The 21,932-nt window shown below is 43.5% G+C and overlaps 1 protein-coding gene across 1 annotated transcript in view; it reads left to right on the top strand.

Annotated features, from left to right (window-relative positions):
• The window catches only part of LOC120020325 (solute carrier family 12 member 7-like), a 110,835-nt gene that overhangs the window by 77,519 nt on the left and 11,384 nt on the right, over nt 1–21,932 (top strand). The window contains exons 4-21 of the mRNA XM_038963900.1: nt 3,900–4,046; nt 4,270–4,324; nt 4,544–4,674; nt 4,890–5,131; nt 5,370–5,581; nt 6,174–6,341; nt 6,592–6,690; nt 6,806–6,863; nt 7,349–7,523; nt 7,604–7,722; nt 7,820–7,918; nt 11,364–11,483; nt 12,093–12,197; nt 16,355–16,523; nt 20,084–20,279; nt 20,612–20,781; nt 21,069–21,200; nt 21,317–21,424. Of these exons, the coding sequence (XP_038819828.1) occupies nt 3,900–4,046; nt 4,270–4,324; nt 4,544–4,674; nt 4,890–5,131; nt 5,370–5,581; nt 6,174–6,341; nt 6,592–6,690; nt 6,806–6,863; nt 7,349–7,523; nt 7,604–7,722; nt 7,820–7,918; nt 11,364–11,483; nt 12,093–12,197; nt 16,355–16,523; nt 20,084–20,279; nt 20,612–20,781; nt 21,069–21,200; nt 21,317–21,424 (2,505 nt within the window). The remainder of the gene's footprint in view (nt 1–3,899; nt 4,047–4,269; nt 4,325–4,543; nt 4,675–4,889; nt 5,132–5,369; nt 5,582–6,173; nt 6,342–6,591; nt 6,691–6,805; nt 6,864–7,348; nt 7,524–7,603; nt 7,723–7,819; nt 7,919–11,363; nt 11,484–12,092; nt 12,198–16,354; nt 16,524–20,083; nt 20,280–20,611; nt 20,782–21,068; nt 21,201–21,316; nt 21,425–21,932) is intronic.

Genomic DNA, 21,932 nt, shown 5'->3' on the forward strand with positions numbered 1-21,932 from the left:
TGTCATGCTGATTGAGTTCGAATAACAGACTGGAAGCTTCAAAAGGAGGGTGGTGCTTGGAATCATTGTTCTTCCTCTGTCAACCATGGTTGCCTGCAAGGAAACACGTGCTGTCATCATTGCGTTGCAGAAAAAGGGCTTCACAGGCAAGGATATTGCTGCCAGTAAGATTGCACCTAAATCAACCATTTATCGGATCATCAAGAACTTCAAGGAGAGCGGTTCAATTGTTGTGAAGAAGGCTTCAGGGCGCCCAAGAAAGTCCAGCAAGCGCCAGGACCGTCTCCTAAAGTTGATTCAGCTGCGGGATCGGGGCACCACCAGTACAGAGCTTGCTCAGGAATGGCAGCAGGCAGGTGTGAGTGCATCTGCAGGCAGGTGTGAGTGCATCTGCACGCACAGTAAGGCAAAGACTTTTGGAGGATGGCCTGGTGTCAAGAAGGGCAGCAAAGAAGCCACTTCTCTCCAGGAAAAACATCAGGGACAGACTGATATTCTGCAAAAGGTACAGGGATTGGACTGCTGAGGACTGGGGTAAAGTCATTTTCTCTGATGAATCCCCTTTCCGATTGTTTGGGGCATCCGGAAAAAAGCCTGTCCGGAGAAGACAAGGTGAGCGCTACCATCAGTCCTGTGTCATGCCAACAGTAAAGCATCCAGAGACCATTCATGTGTGGGGTTGCTTCTCAGCCAAGGGAGTGGGCTCACTCACAATTTTGCCTAAGAACACAGCCATGAATAAAGAATTGTACCAACACATCCTCCGAGAGCAACTTCTCCCAACCATCCAGGAACAGTTTGGTGACGAACAATGCCTTTTCCAGCATGATGGAGCACCTTGCCATAAGGCAAAAGTGATAACTAAGTGGATCGGGGCACAAAACATCGATATTTTGGGTCCATGGTAGAGGTCGACCGATTAATCGGAATGGCCGATTAATTAGGGCCGATTTCAAGTTTTCATAACAATCGGAAATCGGTAGTTTTGGTCGCCGATTTGCCTATTATTTTTTTATACCTTTTATTTAACTAGGCAAGTCCGTTAAGAACACATTCTTATTTTCAATGACGGCCTAGGAACGGTGGGTTAACTACCTTGTTCAGGGGCAGAACGACAGATTTTCACCTTGTCAGCTCGGGGGACCCAATCTTGCAACCTTACAGTTAACTAGTCCAACGCAATAACGACCTGCCTCTCTCTCGTTGCACTCCACAAGGAGACTGCCTGTTACGCGAATGCAGTAAGCCAAGGTAAGTTGCTAGCTAGAATTAAACTTATCTTATAAAAAACAATCAATCATAACCACTAGTTAACTACACATGGTTGATGATATTACTAGATATTATCTAGCGTGTCCTGTGTTGCATATAATCTGACTGAGCATACAAGCATACAAGTATCTAAGTATCTGCCTGAGTGGTGGTAGGCAGAAGCAGGCGCGTAAACATTCATTCAAACAGCCCTTTCGTGCGTTTTGCCAGCAGCTCTTCGTTGTGCGTCAAGCATTGCGCTGTTTATGACTTCAAGCCTATCAACTCCCGAGATGAGGCTGGTGTAACCGATGTGAAATGGCTAGCTAGTTAGCGCGCGCTAATAGCGTTTCAAACGTCACTCGCTCTGAGCCTTCTAGTAGTTGTTCCCCTTGCTCTGCATGGGTAACGCTGCTTCGATGGTGGCTGTTGTCGTTGTGTTGCTGGTTCGAGCCCAGGGAGGAGCGAGGAGAGGGACGGAAGCTATACTGTTACACTTGCAATACTAAAGTGCGTATAAGAACATCCAATAGTCAAAGGTTAATGAAATACAAATGGTATAGAGGGAAATAGTCTTATAATTCCTATAATAACTACAACCTAAATCTTCTTACCTGGGAATATTGAAGACTCATGTTAAAAGGAACCACCAGCTTTCATATGTTCTCATCTTTCATATGTTCTGAGCACATATTGCACTTTTACTTTCTTCTCCAAAACTTTGTTTTTGCATTATTTAAACCAAATTGAACATGTTTCATTATTTACTTGAGGCTAAATTGATTTTATTGATGTATTATATTAAGTTAAAATAAGTGTACATTCAGTATTGTTGTAATTGTCATTATTACAAATAAATAAATAAAAATCGGCCGATTTAATCGGTATCGGCTTTTTTGGTCCTCCAATAATCGGTATCGGCGTTGAAAAATCATAATCGGTCGACCTCTAGTCCATGGTCAGGAAACTCCCCAGACCTTAATCCCATTGAGAACTTGTGGTCAATCCTCAAGAGGCGGGTGGACAAACAAAAACCCACAAATTCTGACAAACTCCAAGCATTGATTATGCAAGAATGGGCTGCCATCAGTCAGGATGTGGCCCAGAAGTTAATTGACAGCATGCCAGGGCGGATTGCAGAGGTCTTGAAAAAGAAGGGTCAGTACTGCAAATATTGACTCTTTGCATCAACTTCATGTAATTGTCAATAAAAGCCTTTGACACTTATGAAATGCTTGTAATTATACTTCAGTATTCCATAGTAACATCTGACAAAAATATCTAAAGACACTGAAGCAGCAACTTTGTGGAAATTAATATTTGTGTCATTCTCAAAACTTTTGGCCACGACTGTATATTCATTATGGCCACCAAAATGCTAGCTATTAAAATCAAATAACAACATTAGAGGATTAGAAATCCAAGGTTTGAAAACTAAATGTATGCCGATGACTCAAGTTTTGTATTAAGTCTGCAAGCTAGATCCCTGTAATGTCTCATCACTTTTCTGGACTCTGGACTAAAACCTAAGTGTACCATATTACGTTTTGGATCTTTAAAAAATACAACTTTTACATTACCCAGCAGTTTACCTATAAAATGGGCTGACGGTGAAGTAGACATACTTGGTATTCATATCACAAAAGATATAAATGAGCTCTCCACAATGAATTTCAATAGAAAACGAGTAAAAATAGACAAGATCCTTCAACCATGGAGAGGTAAATACCTGTCTATTTATGGAAAAATTGCCCTGATTAACTCCTTAGTCATATCTCAGTTTACTCACTTACTTATGGCGCTGCTACTCCTGATGATTCTTTTTTGAAATCATATGAGAGAAAAATATTTCGCTTTATCTGGGTTTCTAAACCAGACAAGCTAAAGTGTGCCTATCTATATAAAGAATATGAACTGGGTTAGTTGAGATTATTAAATAATAAAGCACTAATCCTCTCTCTAAAAGCTTCATTTATACAAAACTTTTACTTGAACCCAAAATGGCCTTTTTGCCTTTGTGCAGATTGATGTCAAATTTGAGATTTAATTTAAAATGAAACCTTTTTCAAAGCATTTCTCTTTTTCAAACGAGGATTGCAGAGCTGGTTAAATTCCAATTTCATCCCCCTGAAAAGATAGCAGGAGGAGGTAAGGAACTGGTTTGTCTGCCCAATATAAAGGATCAAAACTGGCGGAGGAATAAAAACAGCATCATCAGGAAAGGGGCTGGAGTCTCTGATGGTTGAGGGGCAACTGTCGGGGAGATCTTGGAGGGTTGGTGGCCTGGCGGTCGGGAGCTTGGGCTGGCGGCCGATAGGTCGCTGGTTCGGGTCCCCGTTTTGACTTGGTGGGAGATCTGTCGACGTGCCCTTGGGCAGGGCGTTGACCCTGGTTGCTTCTTTGGACCGCTCTGATTAGATGACTGAATGTAATGTAAATGTTGAGCCGCTTCACTGCAGGTAGATTGTATGTTTTAATATTCAATAAATAAAAAATACATTAAAAAAATTGGACAGGATTGTACAATGTTGTATTGTATGCTGTATTGCGGCGTTACAGTATACCTTACAAGGCCCTACTGTACCATAACCTGACTCATGGTAATCCTACTTCACCTCTTCCCTGGCCCTCTGCATTGGCACCTCTAGAGTTCTCAGATGGGCACCTTCATCGGTGTGTACCTGCCCTGCATGCAGAACATCCTGGGAGTCATCCTCTTCCTGCGTCTCACCTGGATCGTTGGCACCGCTGGCATCATGGAGTCCTTCGCTATTGTCGTCATGTGCTGCACCTGTGTGAGTACTTTTCTATAGAACTATGTAAGAGTACTATGGTGTGAAGAATATAGGTGTACAATACATCTAGTATGACTATTTACTTTAATTTATTTTAGGGAGTTTCAGGTACTATACTGTAGTATTCTCTGTCGATCTTAGTCATCTCATTTTTTACTCACTGAGGAAGTTGTATCCATATACCCAACAATGCTAGTATTTTGTATTTTTTCCTCCCTTACAGACCATGCTGACAGCGATATCAATGAGCGCTATTGCAACAAATGGTGTAGTGCCAGGTAATGCCAGTTCAACTTCAACTTATTTTCACCTTGAATAAGAAACCTCAACCTGTGTTTTTATGGAGACATGGTTATTTAACGCTATAGTACTGTCAATGTTTTACCTTGGTGGTTTATTTACTATTAAATGTATGACATATGCTCTATATATTCTGTGGATACCTTTTTGTTATTTTCTAGTCGCTTTACATGGATCTGTTCTCTTGCCCCATGCAGCTGGAGGCTCCTACTACATGATCTCCAGGTCTTTGGGTCCAGAGTTTGGTGGGGCTGTGGGCTTGTGCTTCTACCTGGGCACCACGTTCGCTGGGTCCATGTACATTCTGGGTACCATTGAAATCCTACTGGTAAGGATGAAACAGAATGCCTGGTCATGATATAATGTAGGACATGCACAAAGTTTTGAGACAGGAGTTTTTAATGACCACATGACTCTTCCAGGAATTGTTACCTTGTTATAGCCTATAACAGTGGCCCAGAATTTTTCTGGACATATCACATGGTCAGGCCCAACCAATGTTCATAAAGCTAGTGTCCTAGTTGACTCCTATTCTTGTTCCAGACGTACATCGTGCCGAACACTGCAGTGTTTGTGGCGGAGAAGAAGGAGGACGAGACGGAGGCCATGCTGAATAACATGCGTGTGTATGGGACCTGCTGTCTGGCACTTATGGCTCTAGTGGTGTTTGTGGGGGTCAAATATGTCAACAAGCTGGCCCTGGTCTTCCTGGCCTGTGTGGTGCTCTCCATCATGGCCATCTACGCTGGAGTCATCAAGACCGTCATAGAACCACCCGACTATCCGTGAGTCCGATTTATGAGTTCTAGTTAGTCTATTGGCATAGGAAATGCTTGTGCCTGTGTGTGTCTCGTCCGAGTAATAGGCACACTTTATAGGACCATCATCAGTCATCTGATCTTATAGGCCCGATATCAGTGCGACACATATGAATAGACTCTTTACAGCGGTTACAGTGGCCAAAAGGAAAATATTCTTAATTCTTTACACAAGAAGATCCTCATAGATGTATGTTTTCTACAGAATCTGTCTCCTGGGGAACCGTTCCTTGCAGAACCACAACTTTGAGAAGTGTATGAAGACGGAGGTGATCAAGAACGTGACATACACCACCGAGCTGTGGAAGCTGTTCTGTGGCAGCCCCCACCTCAACGCTACCTGTGATGAATATTTTACCCTGAACAACGTGACTGAGATCCAGGGCATCCCAGGCCTGCTCAGCGGGGTCATCAAAGGTCAGCCACAACCCAATGTCTGGTGAACATTGCTACACTGGATAGGCCTGGTGGAGACCTACACAGTAAAAATGTTACCAGGCCTTCTACATTCTTACTACTAGTTACTCACTTACCATGGTCATATCATTTATCATAGTATTATCATGAACAAAGCAAACTGGGAAGACACACACAGGCACATACACATGCTAACACACACGTACATTGTAATGTTGTAATATTATTGTGGTATAGTATTGTGGTATTATACATGTTGTATTGTAGAGTAGTGGGTTAATAATGTGTTATATAATGTACTGTTTTATCAAAAAAATATGGTGACGTAGTTGCTTTAATCTTGTTTGGACCCCAGGAACCATAGCTGCTGCCTTGGCAGCGGCTAATGGGGATCCTTATACAAATTCTTGGTTTGTCTTCTCAACCTGTTTGAATTAGGAAATCAAAGTATATTAGTTTTTTTTGGTGTTATTTCTCAATTGGAATACATGTGTTATTGCATAGTACAAATGTTTAAATGGCTAATGACAAAAGATTTGGATATCAACAGTTTATAGTCTACTATAATGTGACTCCTCTGTGTCCCCCGTAGACAACATGTGGGGTGACTACGGGCCCAGTGGGATGTTGGTAGAGAAGAAGAATCAGTCGTCTGTCCCAGTCCAGGATAACTCCAGAGATATCTACAAGCCTTACATCTTCAACGACATCTCCACCTTCTTCACTCTGCTGGTGGGAATCTACTTCCCCTCTGTCACAGGTTGGTATAGAGACCATATTGGCACCATAGACATAATGTAACTACCATAATATAACATTATTGATTGATTGTCACCCTCATGCAGATTGTTGGGGTGCTACTGTAACTTGAGGTTTGGAAGAACTATGTATTTTTTGATGTCTTCACTATTATTTTACAATGTAGAAAATAGTAAAAATCAAGAAAAACCCTGGAATGAGTAGGTGTGTCCAAACGTTTGACTGGTACGGTATGTGTGTTTCCATCACAGGAATCATGGCGGGCTCCAACAGATCTGGAGACCTGCGAGATGCCCAGAGATCGATTCCCATCGGCACCATCCTGGCCATAGCAACCACTTCTTTTATTTGTATCCTTGGGGAAACCTGTGTGTCTGTCTGTGTCTGTCTGTGTCTGTCTGTGTGTGTCTGTGTGTGTGTGTGAGAGAGAGTGTGCACTATATCTATCTTAAAAACAACTCCCAGACATGACCTGTGTGGTCCTATTTGGTGCCTGTATCGAGGGTGTCGTTTTGAGAGACAAGTAAGTACTATTTAAGCGTCGTTGTGATTATCTTTATAGTGAAAAGCGCTATATAAAATACATCTATTATTCCACAGTTAGTACTTCCAAGTAAGAACTATTATTATTTACAACTTGGAAATAGCTTATGTCATTATGTACCTTTGATGCGGAAGCCTTTACTGCTCTGTATCATTTCTATATCAAATACTTACACATCATACACATACCCCCTTGTTGCGCATTTAGAAGGAAAGACCACACGTAAACAGACTGCGTTGTAAAGAGAACATTGTGTGCCAATAAGTTCAATGTCAATGTGATAGGGTGTTTAGCTGTTCTGTCCCAATCAGCCTAAGATTATTACTGGGTTTTTCATTATGTGTACAGTATGTGATAAGATTTATGTCTCTCAATTTGCCTGTCTTTCTTCAGGTCTAGTTCTCTCCTGTACTATACAGTACCTGTGTTTGTATAACATTCAACTGTGTGTATTTCTGCTACAGATTTGGGGACTCGGTTAAGAAGAACTTGGTGATTGGAACTCTGGCATGGCCTTCTCCGTGGGTAATCGTGATTGGCTCCTTCTTCTCCTGCTGTGGGGCAGGGCTGCAGAGCCTCACCGGCGCCCCTCGCCTGTTGCAAGCCATAGCACGCGATGGGATCGTCCCCTTTCTGCAGGTAAGAAGGTCCTAGAGACTCTGCCCTTGCTTTTGCATCTCGAAAACAGAAAAACTTCAGCTAGTTCTCTGTCTCTCTAGGTGTTTGGTCATGGTAAAGCCAATGGGGAACCTACCTGGGCCCTCTTGATGACTGTTGGTATCTGTGAGATTGGAATCCTCATTGCATCACTGGATGCTGTTGCCCCCATTCTCTCAATGTGAGTGTTTAGCTCAGTGTGAATAATCTTGCCTCAAAAGCCTGTTGGTCAAAAATAAGTCACGTTTCTTTGTCCTCTCCGTGGGGCTGGGTTGCAGGTTTTTCCTGATGTGCTACCTGTTTGTCAACCTAGCCTGTGCCGTCCAGACACTGCTACGCACTCCCAACTGGAGGCCCAGGTTTAAGTTTTACCACTGGTGAGTTTATTTCTCATACCAAAAGAGCCAAATGCAATTATATTCCATTCTGGACCTTTGGAACCACAAGGCGTGCAGGTTTTGTTGAGAATGGCGCTGGAGGGGATGGCTGGCGTTTTACGAGCTCCTATCCAACTGTGCTACTTTGTTACTTTTTTCGCGTTGTTTGTAACTTATTTTTTAAACTTATTTTGTACATAATGTTGCTGCTACCGTCTCTTATGGCCGAAAATAACTTCTGGACATCAGAATAGCAATTACTCACCTCGAACTGGATGAAGATTTATTCTTTAACAAGTCCGACGCAAAGGATATACTGCTTTCTTGGGAACGGGTCCAAATCCCCATCATTTGCGTGAAGAAAAGACGGAGAAAAGGGGGGCGGAGGGCGGGCTGCCCTCTGAGAATTCGTAGGCGCGTGACTATACCTCCACTACCATCCGTTCTATTGGCCAATGTGCAATCATTGGAAAACAATGTAGATGATATACGATCAAGACTATCCTACCAACGGGACATTAAAAACTGTAATATCTTATGTTTCACTGAGTCATGGCTGAACGATAACACGGATAATATAGAGCTGGCAGAATTTTCCATGCATCGGCAGGATCAAGAAGCTACATCTGGTAAGATGAGGGGTGGGGGTGTGTATCTATTTGTCAATAACAGCTGGTGCGCGATGTCTAATATTAAATAAATCTCGAGGTATTGCACCCCTGAGGTGTGGAGTACCATAGACCACACTATGTACCAAGAGTTTTCATCTATATTATTTGTAGCAGTCTATTTACCACCACAAACCGATGCTGGCTCTAAGACCTCATTCAACCAGCTGTATAAGGCCATAAGCAAACAAGAAAATGCTCATCCAGAAGCGGCGTTCCTAGTGGCCGGGGACTTTAATGCAGGGAAACTTAAATCAGTTTTACCTAATTTCTACTAGCATGTCACATGTGCAACCAGAGGAAAAACAACTCTAGACCACCTTCACTCAACACACAGAGACGCGTACAAAGCTCTCCCATGCCCTCCATTTGCAAATCTGACCATAATTCTATCCTCCTGATTCCTGCTTACAGGCAAAAACTAAAGCAGGGAGTACCAGTGACTCCCTCAATATGGAAGTGGTCAGATGACGCAGATGCTACATTACAGGACTGTTTTACTAGCACAGACTGGAATATGTTACAGGATTCATCCAATGGCATTGAGGGGTATACCGCCTCAGTCATCGGCTTCATCAATAAGTGCATCGAGGACGTCGTACCCACATTGACCGTACGTACATATCCCAACCAGAATCCATGGATTACAGGCAACATCCGCATCGAGCTAAAAAATAGAGCTGCCACTTTCAAGGAGCGGGACACTAATCCGGACGCTTATAAGAAATCCCGCTACGCCCTCAGACGAAGCATCAAACAGGCAAAGCGTCAATACAGGATGAAGATTGAATCCTACTACACCAGCTCTGACGCTCGTCGGATGTGGCAGGGCTTGCAAACTATTACGGACTGCAAAGGGAAACCCAGCCGCAAGCTGCCCAGTGACCCGAGCGTATCAGATGAGATAAATGCCTTTTATGCTCGCTTCGAGGCAAGTAACACTGAAGCATGCATGAGAGCACCAGCTGTTCCGGACAACTGTGATAACGCTCTCGATAGTCGATGTGAGCAAGACATTTAAACAGGTCAACATTCACAAAGCCGCGGGGCCAGACGAATTACCAGGACGTGTACTCAAAGCATGCGCGGACCAACTGGAAAGTGTCTGCACTGACATTTTCAACCTCTCCCTGACCAAGTTTGTAATACCTACATGTTTCAAGCAGATCACCATAGTCCCTATGCCCAAGGAAGCGAAGGTAACCTGCCTAAATGATTACCGCTCCGTAGCACTCACGTTGGTAGCTATGAAGTGCTTTGAAAGGCTGGTCATGGCTCACATCAACAGCATCATCCTGGATACCCTAGACCCACTCCGATTTGCATACCGTCCCAACAGATCCACAGATGACGCAATCTCAATCGCACTCCACACTGCCCTTTCCCACCTGGACAAAAGGAACACCTATGTGAGAATGCTGTTCATTGACTACTCAGCGTTCAACACCATAGTGCCCACAAAGCTCATCACTAGGCTAACGACCCTGGGACTAAACAACTCCCTCTGAAACTGTATCCTGCACTTTCTGACGGGCTGCCCCCAGGTGGTAAGGGTAGGCAACAACACGTCTGCCACACTGATCCCCAACATGGGGGCCCCTCAAAGGTTTGCGCTTAGTCCCCTCCTGTACTCCCTGTTTACCCACGACTGCGTGGCCAAGCACCATCATTTAGTTTGCTGACGACACAACAGTGGTAGGCCTGATTACCGACAATGATGAGACAGCCTATAGTGTCGTGCCAGGACAACAACCTCTCCCTCCAATGTGAGCAAGACAAAGGAGCTGATCGTGGACTACAGGAAAAGGCGGGCCGAACAGGCCCCCATTCTCATCGACAGGGCTGTAGTGGAGCGGGTCGAGAGTTTCAAGTTCCTTGGTGTCCACATCACCAACGAACTAGAATGGTCCAAACACACAGAGAGTTGTGAAGAGGGCACGACAACACCTTTTCCCTCTCAGGAGACTGAAAATGTTTGGTATGGGTCCCCAGATCCTCAAAAAGTTCTACAGCTGCACCATCGAGAGCATCCTAACTGGTTGCATTACTGCCTGGTATGGCAACTGCTCGGGCGTCTGACCATAAGACGCTACAGAGGATAGTGCGTACGGCCCAGTACATCACTGGGGCCAAGCTTCCTGCCATCCAGGACCTCTATACCAGGTGGTGTCAGAGGAAGGCCCTAAAAATTGTCAAAGACCCCAGCCACCCAAATCATAGACTGTTCTCTCTCCTACCGCACGTCAAGCAGTACCGGAGTTCCACGTCTAGGACCAAAAGGCTCCTTAACAGCTTCTACCCCCAAGCCATAAGACCGCTGAACAATTAATCAAATACATGTACAAATTACCTCGACTAACCTGTACCCCCCGCACATTGACTCAGTACCGGTACCCCCTGTATATAGCCTCGTTATTTTTATTTTGTTACTTTTTATTATTTTTTACTTTAGTAAATTTGGTAAATATTTTCTTAACTCTTTCTGGAACTGCATTGTTGGTTAAGGGCTTGTAAGTAAGCATTTCACAGTAAGGTCTACACTTGTTGTATTTGGCGTTTGTGACAAACAAAGTTAGATGTTTTTTATTTCAACCAAGCACTAACCCACCTGATTCAACCAATCAACTAATCCTCAAGCCCTTGATTAATTAAATCAGGTGTGTTAGTGTTGGTATGGAATAAAAGTAGGTGTCCAAGAAATATCAGGACTAAGGAACACTGACCTAATGCCTATCCAAAAAATAAGCCCCTGTTGTCCTGTTCTCTGGTCCCTGCAGGACTCTGTCATTCCTGGGGATGAGTCTCTGTCTCTCCCTCATGTTCATCTCCTCCTGGTACTATGCCCTGGTAGCCATGTCCATCGCAGGATGCATCTATAAGTACATTGAGTACAGAGGGTAAGAGTTTGGTTTCCCAATAACAGCTCAATAACATTGTACTGTATTGTAATTACATTGGTTGTGATACTTAAATGAGTGACTAACGGCTTTTATGTAGTGTGGCCATTCCCCACACAATACAATATAACACAGTATCATACATCTCTACGTGTGTCCCACCCTTTCTTTAACCCATGTTCTGGACTGTGTGTTATAATTGGCTTCAGTTACAGTTTGGTGCATTGCATTGGTTTCAGTTTGGGGCATTGCTTTTGTTACCTAATGTGTGAGATCTCTGTAATCCTATAGTGTTCCTGCCTTTTTTAACCCACTCTCTGATCTCAGGGGCTCCCAAGTGGCGAAGCATTCTAAGGCACTGCATCTCAGTGCTAAAGGCTTCACTACAGACCCTGGTTCGATCCCGGGCTGTATCACAACCCGGGCTGTATCACAACCGGCCGTGATCGGGAGTCCCATAGGGCGGCGCACAATTGGCCCAGCGTCGTCTGGGTTAGGGGAGGGTTTGGCCGGGGTAGGCCGTCATCGTAAATAAGAATTTGTTCTTAACTGACTTGCCTAGTTATCTAAAGGTTAAACAAAATCTATAATTTAACTCTTTCTTCTCAGGGCAGAGAAGGAGTGGGGAGACGGGATCAGAGGTCTGTCCCTGAACGCTGCTCGCTACGCTCTGATCCGCCTGGAGGAAGTGCCAACACACACTAAGAACTGGAGGTGAGAGGCTGAGAACTGTGTAGAGCGTAGGGTGGCGATGACTCCTGAACTAAGTGCCAATGTATAGTGATGATGATAAAACCCTTCCTCTTCAAAGAGTCATGACATTTTTTCAGCCGGGTTATTGTCATGCAAAAGACTGCCAGTCCCACTGTAATTGACCGAAAATGTACATTAACACGTTTAGCATCTCCTGGCCTCCATGCACACAAGCTGCTGACCTACACCTTTGGAACATTCTTTTTTTTTAAAGGTCAAATAAATGTACTTTAATTTACACCACAATAAATCCATTATTTACTTTAATTGGGTCCAAACAAACATCATGATATGAAGAAAATGTATTTCAGAAGAACAGAATATGAGTTGGCCTACTGTAGGCATATGTTATCTGGCTATGCCCAATGCCATAGGCATTGACAGAAAATGGCGCCGGAAGAAATGGCAGCAGTTTTACGGGCGCCCGACCAATTGTGCTATTATGTGTTTTTTTTTGCATTATTTGTAACTTATTTTGTACATAATGTTTCTGCAACCGTATCTTACGGCAGAAAAGAGCTTTTGGATATCAGGACAGCGATCACTCACCTCGGATGAGACAAAGATGTTTTCTTCAACAAGCAGGACACACAGGACATTCTCCTAACACCCGACAAGGCCATCATCCCAGTTATTGGTAAGAGAAAGAGACGCAGGTACAGAGGACACAGAGCGGGGTGCCTCGTGAGGATCTGCAGAAGGCGAGAGGGAAAGCTGCCGTTACCGTCAATATTACTCGCCAACGTGCAATCAATAAATTAGACAAGGTACGATCACGAATATCCTACCAACGGGACATTAAAAACTGTAATATCCTATGTTTCACGGAATCGTGGCTGAATGACGACATGGATATTCAGCTAGCGGGATATACACTGCACCAGCAAGATAGAACGGCACACTCCGGTAAGACGAGAGGGGGGCGCAGTCTGTGCATATTTGTAAACAACAGGTGGTGCACGAAATCTAAGGAAGTCTCTAGATTTTGCTCGCCTGAAGTAGAGTATATTGTGATAAATTGCAGGCCACACTACTTGTCTATAGAGTTTTCAGCTATACTTTTCGTGGCTGTTTATTTACCACCACAGACAGATGCTGGCACTAAGACCGCACTCAGTCAGCTGTATAAGGAAATAAGCAAACAGGAAACCACTCACCCAGAGGCGGCGCTCCTACTGGCCAGAGACTTTAATGCAGGGAAACTTAAATCAGTTCTACCTAATTTCTATCAACATGTTAAATGTGCAACCAGAGGGGAAAATTCTAGATCACCTATACTCCACACAGAAACACGTACAAAGCTCTCCCTCGCCCTCCATTTGGTAAATCCGACCACAACTCTATCCTTCTGATTCCTGCTTACAAGCAAAAATTAAAGCAGGAAGCACCAGTGACTCGGTCAATAAAAAAGTGGTCAGATGAAGCAGATGCTTAACTACAGGACTGTTTTGCTATCACAGACTGGAACATGTTCCGGGATTCTTCCAATGGCATTGAGGAGTACACCACATCAGTCACTGGCTTTATCAATAAGTGCATCGAGGACGTCATCCCCACAGTGACTGTACGTACATACCCCAACCAGAAGCCATGGATTACAGGCAACATTCGCACTGAGCTAAAGGGTAGAGCTGCCGCTTTCAATGTGCGGGACTCTAACCTGGAAGCTTATAAGAAATCCTGCTATGCCCTGCAACGAACCATCAAACAGGCAAAGTGTCAATACAGGGCTAAGATTGAATCATACTACACCGGCTCCGACGCTCGTCGGATGTGGCAGGGCTTGCAAACTTTTACAGACTACAAAGGGAAGCACAGCCGCGAGCTACCCAGTGACACGAGCCTACCAGACAAGCTAAATCACTTCTATGCTCACTTCGAGGCAAGCAACACTAAGGCATGCATGAGAGCATCAGCTTTTCTGGACGACTGTGTGATCACGCTCTCCGTAGCCGACGTGAGTAAGACCTTTAAACAGGCTAACATTCACAAGGCTGATGGGCCAGACGGATTACCAGGACGTGTGCTCCGGGCATGTGCTGACCGACTGACAGTTGACATTTTCAACATGTCCCTGATTGAGTCTGTAATACCAACATGTTTCAAGCAGACCACCATAGTCCCTGTGCCCAAGAACACAAAGGCAACCTGCCTAAATAACTTCAGACCCGTGGCGCTCACGTCCATAGCCATGAAGTGCTTTGAAATGCTGGTAATGGCTCACATCAACAACATTATCCCAGAAACACTAGACCCACTCCAATTTGCATACCACCCAAACAGATCCACAGATGATGCAATCTCTATTGCACTCCACACTGCCCTTTCCCACCTGGACAAAAGGAACACCTATGTGAGATTGCTATTCATTGACTACAGCTCAGCGTTCAACACCATAGTGCCCTCAAAGCTCATCACTAAGCTAAGGATCCTGGGACTAAACACCTCCCTCTGCAACTGGATCCAGGACTTCCTGACGGGCCGCCCCCAGGTGGTGAGGGTAGGTAGCAACACATCCGCCACGCTGATCCTCAACACTGGAGCACCCCAGGGGTGCATGCTCAGTCCCCTCCTGTATTCCCTGTTCACCCACGACTGCATGGCCAGGCACGACTCCAACACCACCACTAAGTTTGCAGACGACACAACAGTGGTAGGCCTAATCACCAATAACAACGAGACAGCCTATATGGAGGAGGTCAGAGACCTGGCCGGGTGGTGCCAGAATAACAACCTATCCCTTCACGTAACCAAGACTGAGGAGATGATTGTGGACTACAGGAAAAGGAGGACCGAGCACACCCCCATTCTCATCGATGGGGCTGTAGTGGAGCAGGTTGAGAGCTTCAAGTTCCTTTGTGTCCACATCACCAACAAACTAGAATGGTCCAAACACACCAAGACAGTCGTGAAGAGGGCACGACAAAGCATATTCCCCCTCAGGAAACTAAAAGGTTTGGCATGGGTCCTCAGATCCTCAAAAGGTTCTACAGCTGCAACATCGAGAGCATCCTGACTGTTTGCATCACTGCCTGGTACAGCAATTGCTCGGCCTCCGACCGCAAGGCACTACAGAGGGTAGTCAGTCATAGACTGTTCTGTCTACTACCGCATGGCAAACGATACCGGAGTGCCAAGTCTAGGACAAAAAGGCTTCTCAACAGTTTTTACCCCCAAGCCATAAGACTCCTGAACAGGTAATCAAATGGCTACCCGGACTATTTGCATTGTGTGCCCCCCCCCAACCCCTCTTTTACGCTGCTGCTACTCTCTGTTTATTATATATGCATAGTCACTTTAACTATACATTCATGTACATACTACCTCAATTGGCCCGACCAACCAGTGCTACCGCACATTGGCTAACCGGACTATCTGCATTGTGTCCCACCACCCTCCAACCCATCTTTTACGCTACTGCTGCTCATCATATATGCATAGTCACTTTAACCATATCTACTTGTACATACTACCTCAATCAGCCCGACTAACTGGTGTCTGTATGTAGCCTCGCTACTTTGATAGCCTCGCTACTGTATATAGCCTCGCTACTGTTATTTTTCACTGTCTTTTTACTTTTTATTTCTTAACTTACCTATTATTCACCTAATACCTTTTTGCACTATTGGTTAGAGCCTGTAAGTAAGCACCTGTTGTATTTGGCGCACATGACAAATAAACCTTTATTTGATTTGTAGGCTTGTTCATTTAGCTGAAATGATATGCTTATAAGTCCTGTGCCATTATTTTTCTATGATTTTATAGTAAGAAAATATAATTGAACTTAGCTGAATAAAATAGAAAGGATATTTTTCCCATTACAGAGCGAGTGAGCATTTGAAGTGGCTATGTTGAGCGTAAAAGGGATAATTTGAAACAGGTTATATAGGCTAGATTTAGAGTTATTTGGCAGCTTTAGTTGTGAAAGATACAAGAATGTCTTCGAAATCAAAACATAGGGGTGCATTGTCAGTTTGAAGACTAGAATCTGGTGTAGATCTGATGCACAATACACACAGTTGTCTTGATGTTCTGTCTGGTGACCTAGTTTAGGGACTTTTCCTGATGCCTATCTATTGACATATACTGACTGTACTTGACCTTATCTCTCCCCCCAGGCCTCAGCTACTGGTGCTACTGAAGCTGGATTCAGACCTGGGGGTGAAACACCCTCGTCTGCTGTCCTTCACCACCCAGCTGAAGGCAGGGAAAGGCCTGACCATCGTCAGCTCTGTGCTGGAGGGCACCTACATGACCCTGGGGGCCGAGGCCAAGAGCGCAGAGCAGGTGAGACTGAGACACTCATATCACATGATCATGGCGGCAGGGAATTCGTATCCATTGTTGGGATTTGTTACTTGGGAAAGTAATATATTACATATTACTCATTACTTTCAAAGTAACGCGCTACTTTATGAAAATGCCTTTGTGCAGAGTAACGCATTATATAACTTTTGCGTTACTTTCTTTCACAAACACCCTCAAATGAATCTTGGCAAAGAGACAAGTTGGTCATCCTTCAATTTAATAATGTAGAAGAGGATACAATACTAATGATATGACAGACACAAAATCCTATTTTTTTATTCTTTAAAACTAGAATAGCCGGGCCTCGACAAATTCGAATTTACCAATGCTGCAGGCGTCTATTTTAACAGTCCATTTAATATACACCATCACAAAGAAATGTATTATTTTTTCCATTTTTTTTTTAAATTTTTTATCTTTTCTACGTAGTGAAGACATCAAAACTATGAAATAACACATATGGAATCATGTACTAACCAAAAACGTTGAGCGTGAAAAACCCAGCAATGTTGCAGTTCTTGAAACACTCAAACTACTACCGTACTCCGTTCAAAGGCAATTCATTATTTGGCTTACCCATTCACTCTCTGAATGGCACACACACAATCCATGTCTGCATTTTTTCAAGACTTAAAAATCCTTCTTTAACCTGTCTCCTCCTTCATCTATACTGATTGACGTGGATTTAACAAGTGACATCAATAAGGGTCATGGCTTTCACCTGGTCAGTCTATGTCATGGAAAGAGCAGGTGTTCTTAATGTTTTATATACTCAGTGTACATGTAAACACTGCTGAAAAGGTAACTGGTAGCAGCAATATATAAATACTTATGGTAATATACTACTGGTATATATTAATGTGTATGTATAAACATGTAAACAGTAGTAATAGTGACCAGTAGCAGGATAAATACTAATGGTAATGGTAATCAATAATCAATGTACAGCAGTGTAATGGAGTAATACATCAGTGGAGACCTGTGGATGGGCATAGAGTCAGTGTGAATAGTCTGTGGGAGAGGGAGAGCAGTAGTTGTTAGCCATTTAACAGTCTTATGGCCGGCCAGGGGATGGAAGCTGTTTAGGAGTCTGTTGGTCTGAGCCTTGATGCACCGGTACCGCCTGCCGGATGTGAGCATGGAGAACAGTCCATCTCTCGGGTGGCTGGAGTCTTCGTCAAAGCACGATTTTGGCAAGCACTCTACAAGTGCTAGTATATGCATTATTATCCCAGACTCTAAAAGGCTTACTCCTTTGCTTTCACCTCATTGAGGAGTATGGAATTCTCAATTCATGATCTCGGAACAGAAAGCTCTGCCACCTGCTGGCAGGTCGGAGGGGTGCACTGAAATATCATAGAGGCAAGCTGTTAGAGATGAGTACTGGTGAAGTATCATTGTGATCCATGTAGATTTTATGTTTTTTACCTGCTGCAAAGCCAATTGCCCTCTTGGACAAAAAGTTACAACTTTATACATAATTACATAATTCTCTGTGCACCTCACTCTCTGTCCTCCTCACTCTCTGTCCTCTTCCTCATCCCAGATTACAGTCTGATGAAAGCTGCATTTCAGTCTTTTGCTCTGTCATGCTACCCTCCGGCCAAGTGCAATGATAAATTCTGACTAGTCTAATTCAAGCACAAAGAGGTCAATAAAACCCTGTCCGACATCAAACTCCACTGGCTCTGTAAAGATTCCTGCAGTCAGCTGTATAGATGTTTCCCATTATTAGCCACACATGTTGGAACATTATTTTGGTCACTCACTCTTGACTTAATGTCCAAGTTTAGAAAGCATTCATTAAGACTTACATCCCATGGGTGATTTTCCTTCATACTTTCTGCATAGTACAATGGCAAGAAAAAGTATGTGAACCCTTTGGAATTACCTGGATTTGATCAAATTTGATCTGATTTTCATCTCAGTCACAACAATAGACACACATAGTGTGCTTAAACTAATAACACACAAATTATTGTATTTTTCTTGTCTATATTGAATATATAATTTAAACATTTACTGTGTAGGTTGGGGAAAGTATCTGAACCCCTAGGCTAATGACTTCTCCAAAAGCTAATTGGAGTCAGGAGTCAGCTAACCAATGAGACGAGATTGGAGATGTTGGTTAAAGCTGTCTTGCCTTGTAAAAAAGCACTCACAAGAAGCATTGCCTGATGTGAACCATGCCTCGAACAAAAGAGATCTCAGAAGACCTAAGATTAAGAATTGTTGACTTGCATAAAGCTGGAAAGGGTTATAAAAGTTTCTCTAAAAGCCTTGATGTTCATCAGTCCGCGGTAAGACAAATTGTCTATAAATGGAGGAAAAGTTCAGCACTGTTGCTACTCTCCCTAGGGTGGCCGTTCTGCAAAGATGACTGCTAGAGCACAGCGCAGAATGCTCAATGAGGTTAAGAAGAATCAGCTAAAGACTTACAGAAATCTCTGGAACATGCTAACATCTCTGTTGACGAGTCAACGATACGTAAAACACTAAACAAGAATGGTGTTCATGGGAGGATACCATGGAAGAAGCCACTGCTGTCCAAAATAAAACATTGCTGCACGTCTTAAGTTTGCAAAACTGCACCTGGATGTTCCACAGTGCTACTGGCAAAATATTCTGTGGACAGATGAAACTACAGTCGAGTTGATTGGAAGGAACACACAACACTATGTGTGGAGAAAAAAAGGCACAGCACACCAACATCAAAACCTCAACCCAACTGTATAGTGCAGGGAGCATCATGGTTTGGGGCTGCTTTGCTGCCTCAGGGCCTGAACAGCTTGCTATCATCGACGGAAAAATGAAATCCCAAGTTTATCAGGAGAATGTTAGGCTATCTGTCCGCCAATTGAAGCTCAACAGAAGTTGGGTGATGCAACAGGACAACGACCCAAAACACAGAAGTAAATCTTCAACAGAAGAAAATACGCCTTCTGGAGAGTCCTGACCTCAACCCGATTTTGAGATGCTGTGGCATGACCTCAATAGAGCAGTTCGCACCAGACATCCCAAGAATATTGCTGAACTGAAACAGTTTTGTAAAGAGGAATGGTCCAAAATCCTCCTGACCGTTGTGCAGGTCTGATCCGCAATACAGAAAACGTTTGGTTGAGGTTATTGCTTCCAAAGTAGGGTCAACCAGTTATTAAATCCAAGGGTTCACATACTTTTTTCACCCTACACTGTGAATGTTTACAGTGTGTTCAATAAAGACATGAAAACGTGTAATTGTTTGTGTGTTATTAGTTTAAGCAGAGTGTGTTTGTCTATTGTTGTGACCTAGATAAAGATCAGATCATTTTATGACCAATTTATGCAGAAATCCAGGTATTTCCAAAGGGGTTCACTTACTTTTTTCTTTTCTTTTTTTCTTGCCACTGTATTCTTGCATCATGTTTCATCCACTATCGGTATTTTGCAAGTGTATTTATGGGGAACTGTATTTATTTTCACTTTCCCATCAATTCATCCTCTTCTTCACTCTTTCATTATATTTTCTCCTGATGTTTTTTTGTCTTTTCTTGGTGCAGAACGTTAAGTCGGCCATGCACGTGGAGCGTACCAAAGGTTTCTGCCACGTGGTGGTGTCCTCTAACCTGCGGGATGGTTTCTCCCACCTGATCCAGTCGGCAGGGCTGGGGGGCATGAAACACAACGCCGTTCTCATGGCCTGGCCTGGGGGCTGGAAACAGGCTGAGGACTCCTACGCCTGGAAGAACTTCATTGGTACACACACCATACTCTAGTATCCTCCACAGTACACACCATCGTTTGCTATACTAGTCTACAGTAGATTTAAGTAGAATCAAGTATGTCATACTAAGTAGCCTCTTGTGACGACATCCACATATATTTGAAAAATTAAGCTAGCTTAGCTACCTATTGAGATTTGGTTTTAGGTTCTGAGAACATTTTTGTATGTTTATGGGCAGGGTTAAGAGTTTTTCCTGACCAAATGACCTGACCAAAATCAGTCAAAACTGTGGGGCCTAATTATGTGGGTTTCTTGCACTGATAACAATACAAGCAGTACAGTAAATATCCTCCTTATCCCACAGAGACGGTGAGAGAGACTACGTCAGCCCATCAGGCCCTGCTGGTTGCTAAGAACATTGACAAGTTCCCCTGCAACCAGGACCGTCTGGGGGAGGGCACCATAGACGTGTGGTGGATTGTTCATGATGGAGGTCTTCTCATGCTTCTGCCTTTCTTACTGCGCCAACACAAGGTATTGTGGCATTGGCACCATATGCCTTTGGGTACTGTATACTGTTGCTTTGTAAAAAAAAAAATAATAATAAAAAAAAAAAAAAAAAAAAAAATGAACAAGAAAAAAATATAAACACACTACATTCTAATGGTGGCCAGATAAAAAAAATAAGTTAATTGCAATGGGCCATTAAACAATTTCCACAACTGATATTGGACTGAAGCACTATAGCATTTAGAACAGTTTCATAGACGCGCATAGTTTCTTTCCCTTTTTTCTACCTCTCTGTTCCTTGTCCGTCCCAGGTGTGGAGGAAGTGTAAGATGCGTATCTTCACAGTGGCTCAGATGGATGACAACAGTATTCAGATGAAGAAGGACCTGCAGATGTTCCTGTATCACCTCCGTCTCAACGCTGTAGTGGAGGTGGTGGAGATGGTAAGCAGCTGCACTCACACTTAATCATACCTGCTATTGTATTAATAAGAAACCATTTGTCAAGGGTTTTGCCCCTTTTTTTGTTGTTGCCAGTTTCTTTGTATTTCTGTCCTCAGCACGATAGTGACATTGCAGCCTTCACCTATGAGAAGACCCTGGTGATGGAGCAGCGCTCTCAGATGCTGAAACAGATGCAGCTGTCCAGAACCGAGCGAGAGAGAGAGGTAATGTGATGCTCAACTCTGTCAGGTTCTGTTTAACCCACAGGAGGCTGGTGGCACCTTAGTTTGGGAGAACGGATTCATAGTAGTGGCTGGAATGGAATCTATGGAATGGTATCAAACTCATCCTGTGTTTCCATGTGTTTGATACCATTCCATTTACTCCATTCCATCCATTATTATGAGCCGTCCTCCCCTCAGCAGCCTCCTGTGGTGTAACCAAGTGATTCAATAGTGGACAACAAAAAGGAAACGCCGCACACTGCTGCTCACGCTCCCAGGTGATTTTATATGGAACAACATTTCAACCCTTCATCAGGCATCCATATCCAGGTGGGGGTGGAAGGTCCTATATGTAGGGGCAGTACTCAGTGACATCACATAATGAAACGGGAGGTCAAATGAAATAACATTGGTTCACAATGTTAACATTCAATGTATCAAAATATATGATCAAACACAAGAAATGTGATCAGTATTTACAGCAACATATATATATATATATATATAT

Source organism: Salvelinus namaycush, chromosome 25 (assembly GCF_016432855.1).
Source record: "Salvelinus namaycush isolate Seneca chromosome 25, SaNama_1.0, whole genome shotgun sequence".
In the NCBI taxonomy this organism is placed as follows: domain Eukaryota; kingdom Metazoa; phylum Chordata; class Actinopteri; order Salmoniformes; family Salmonidae; genus Salvelinus; species Salvelinus namaycush.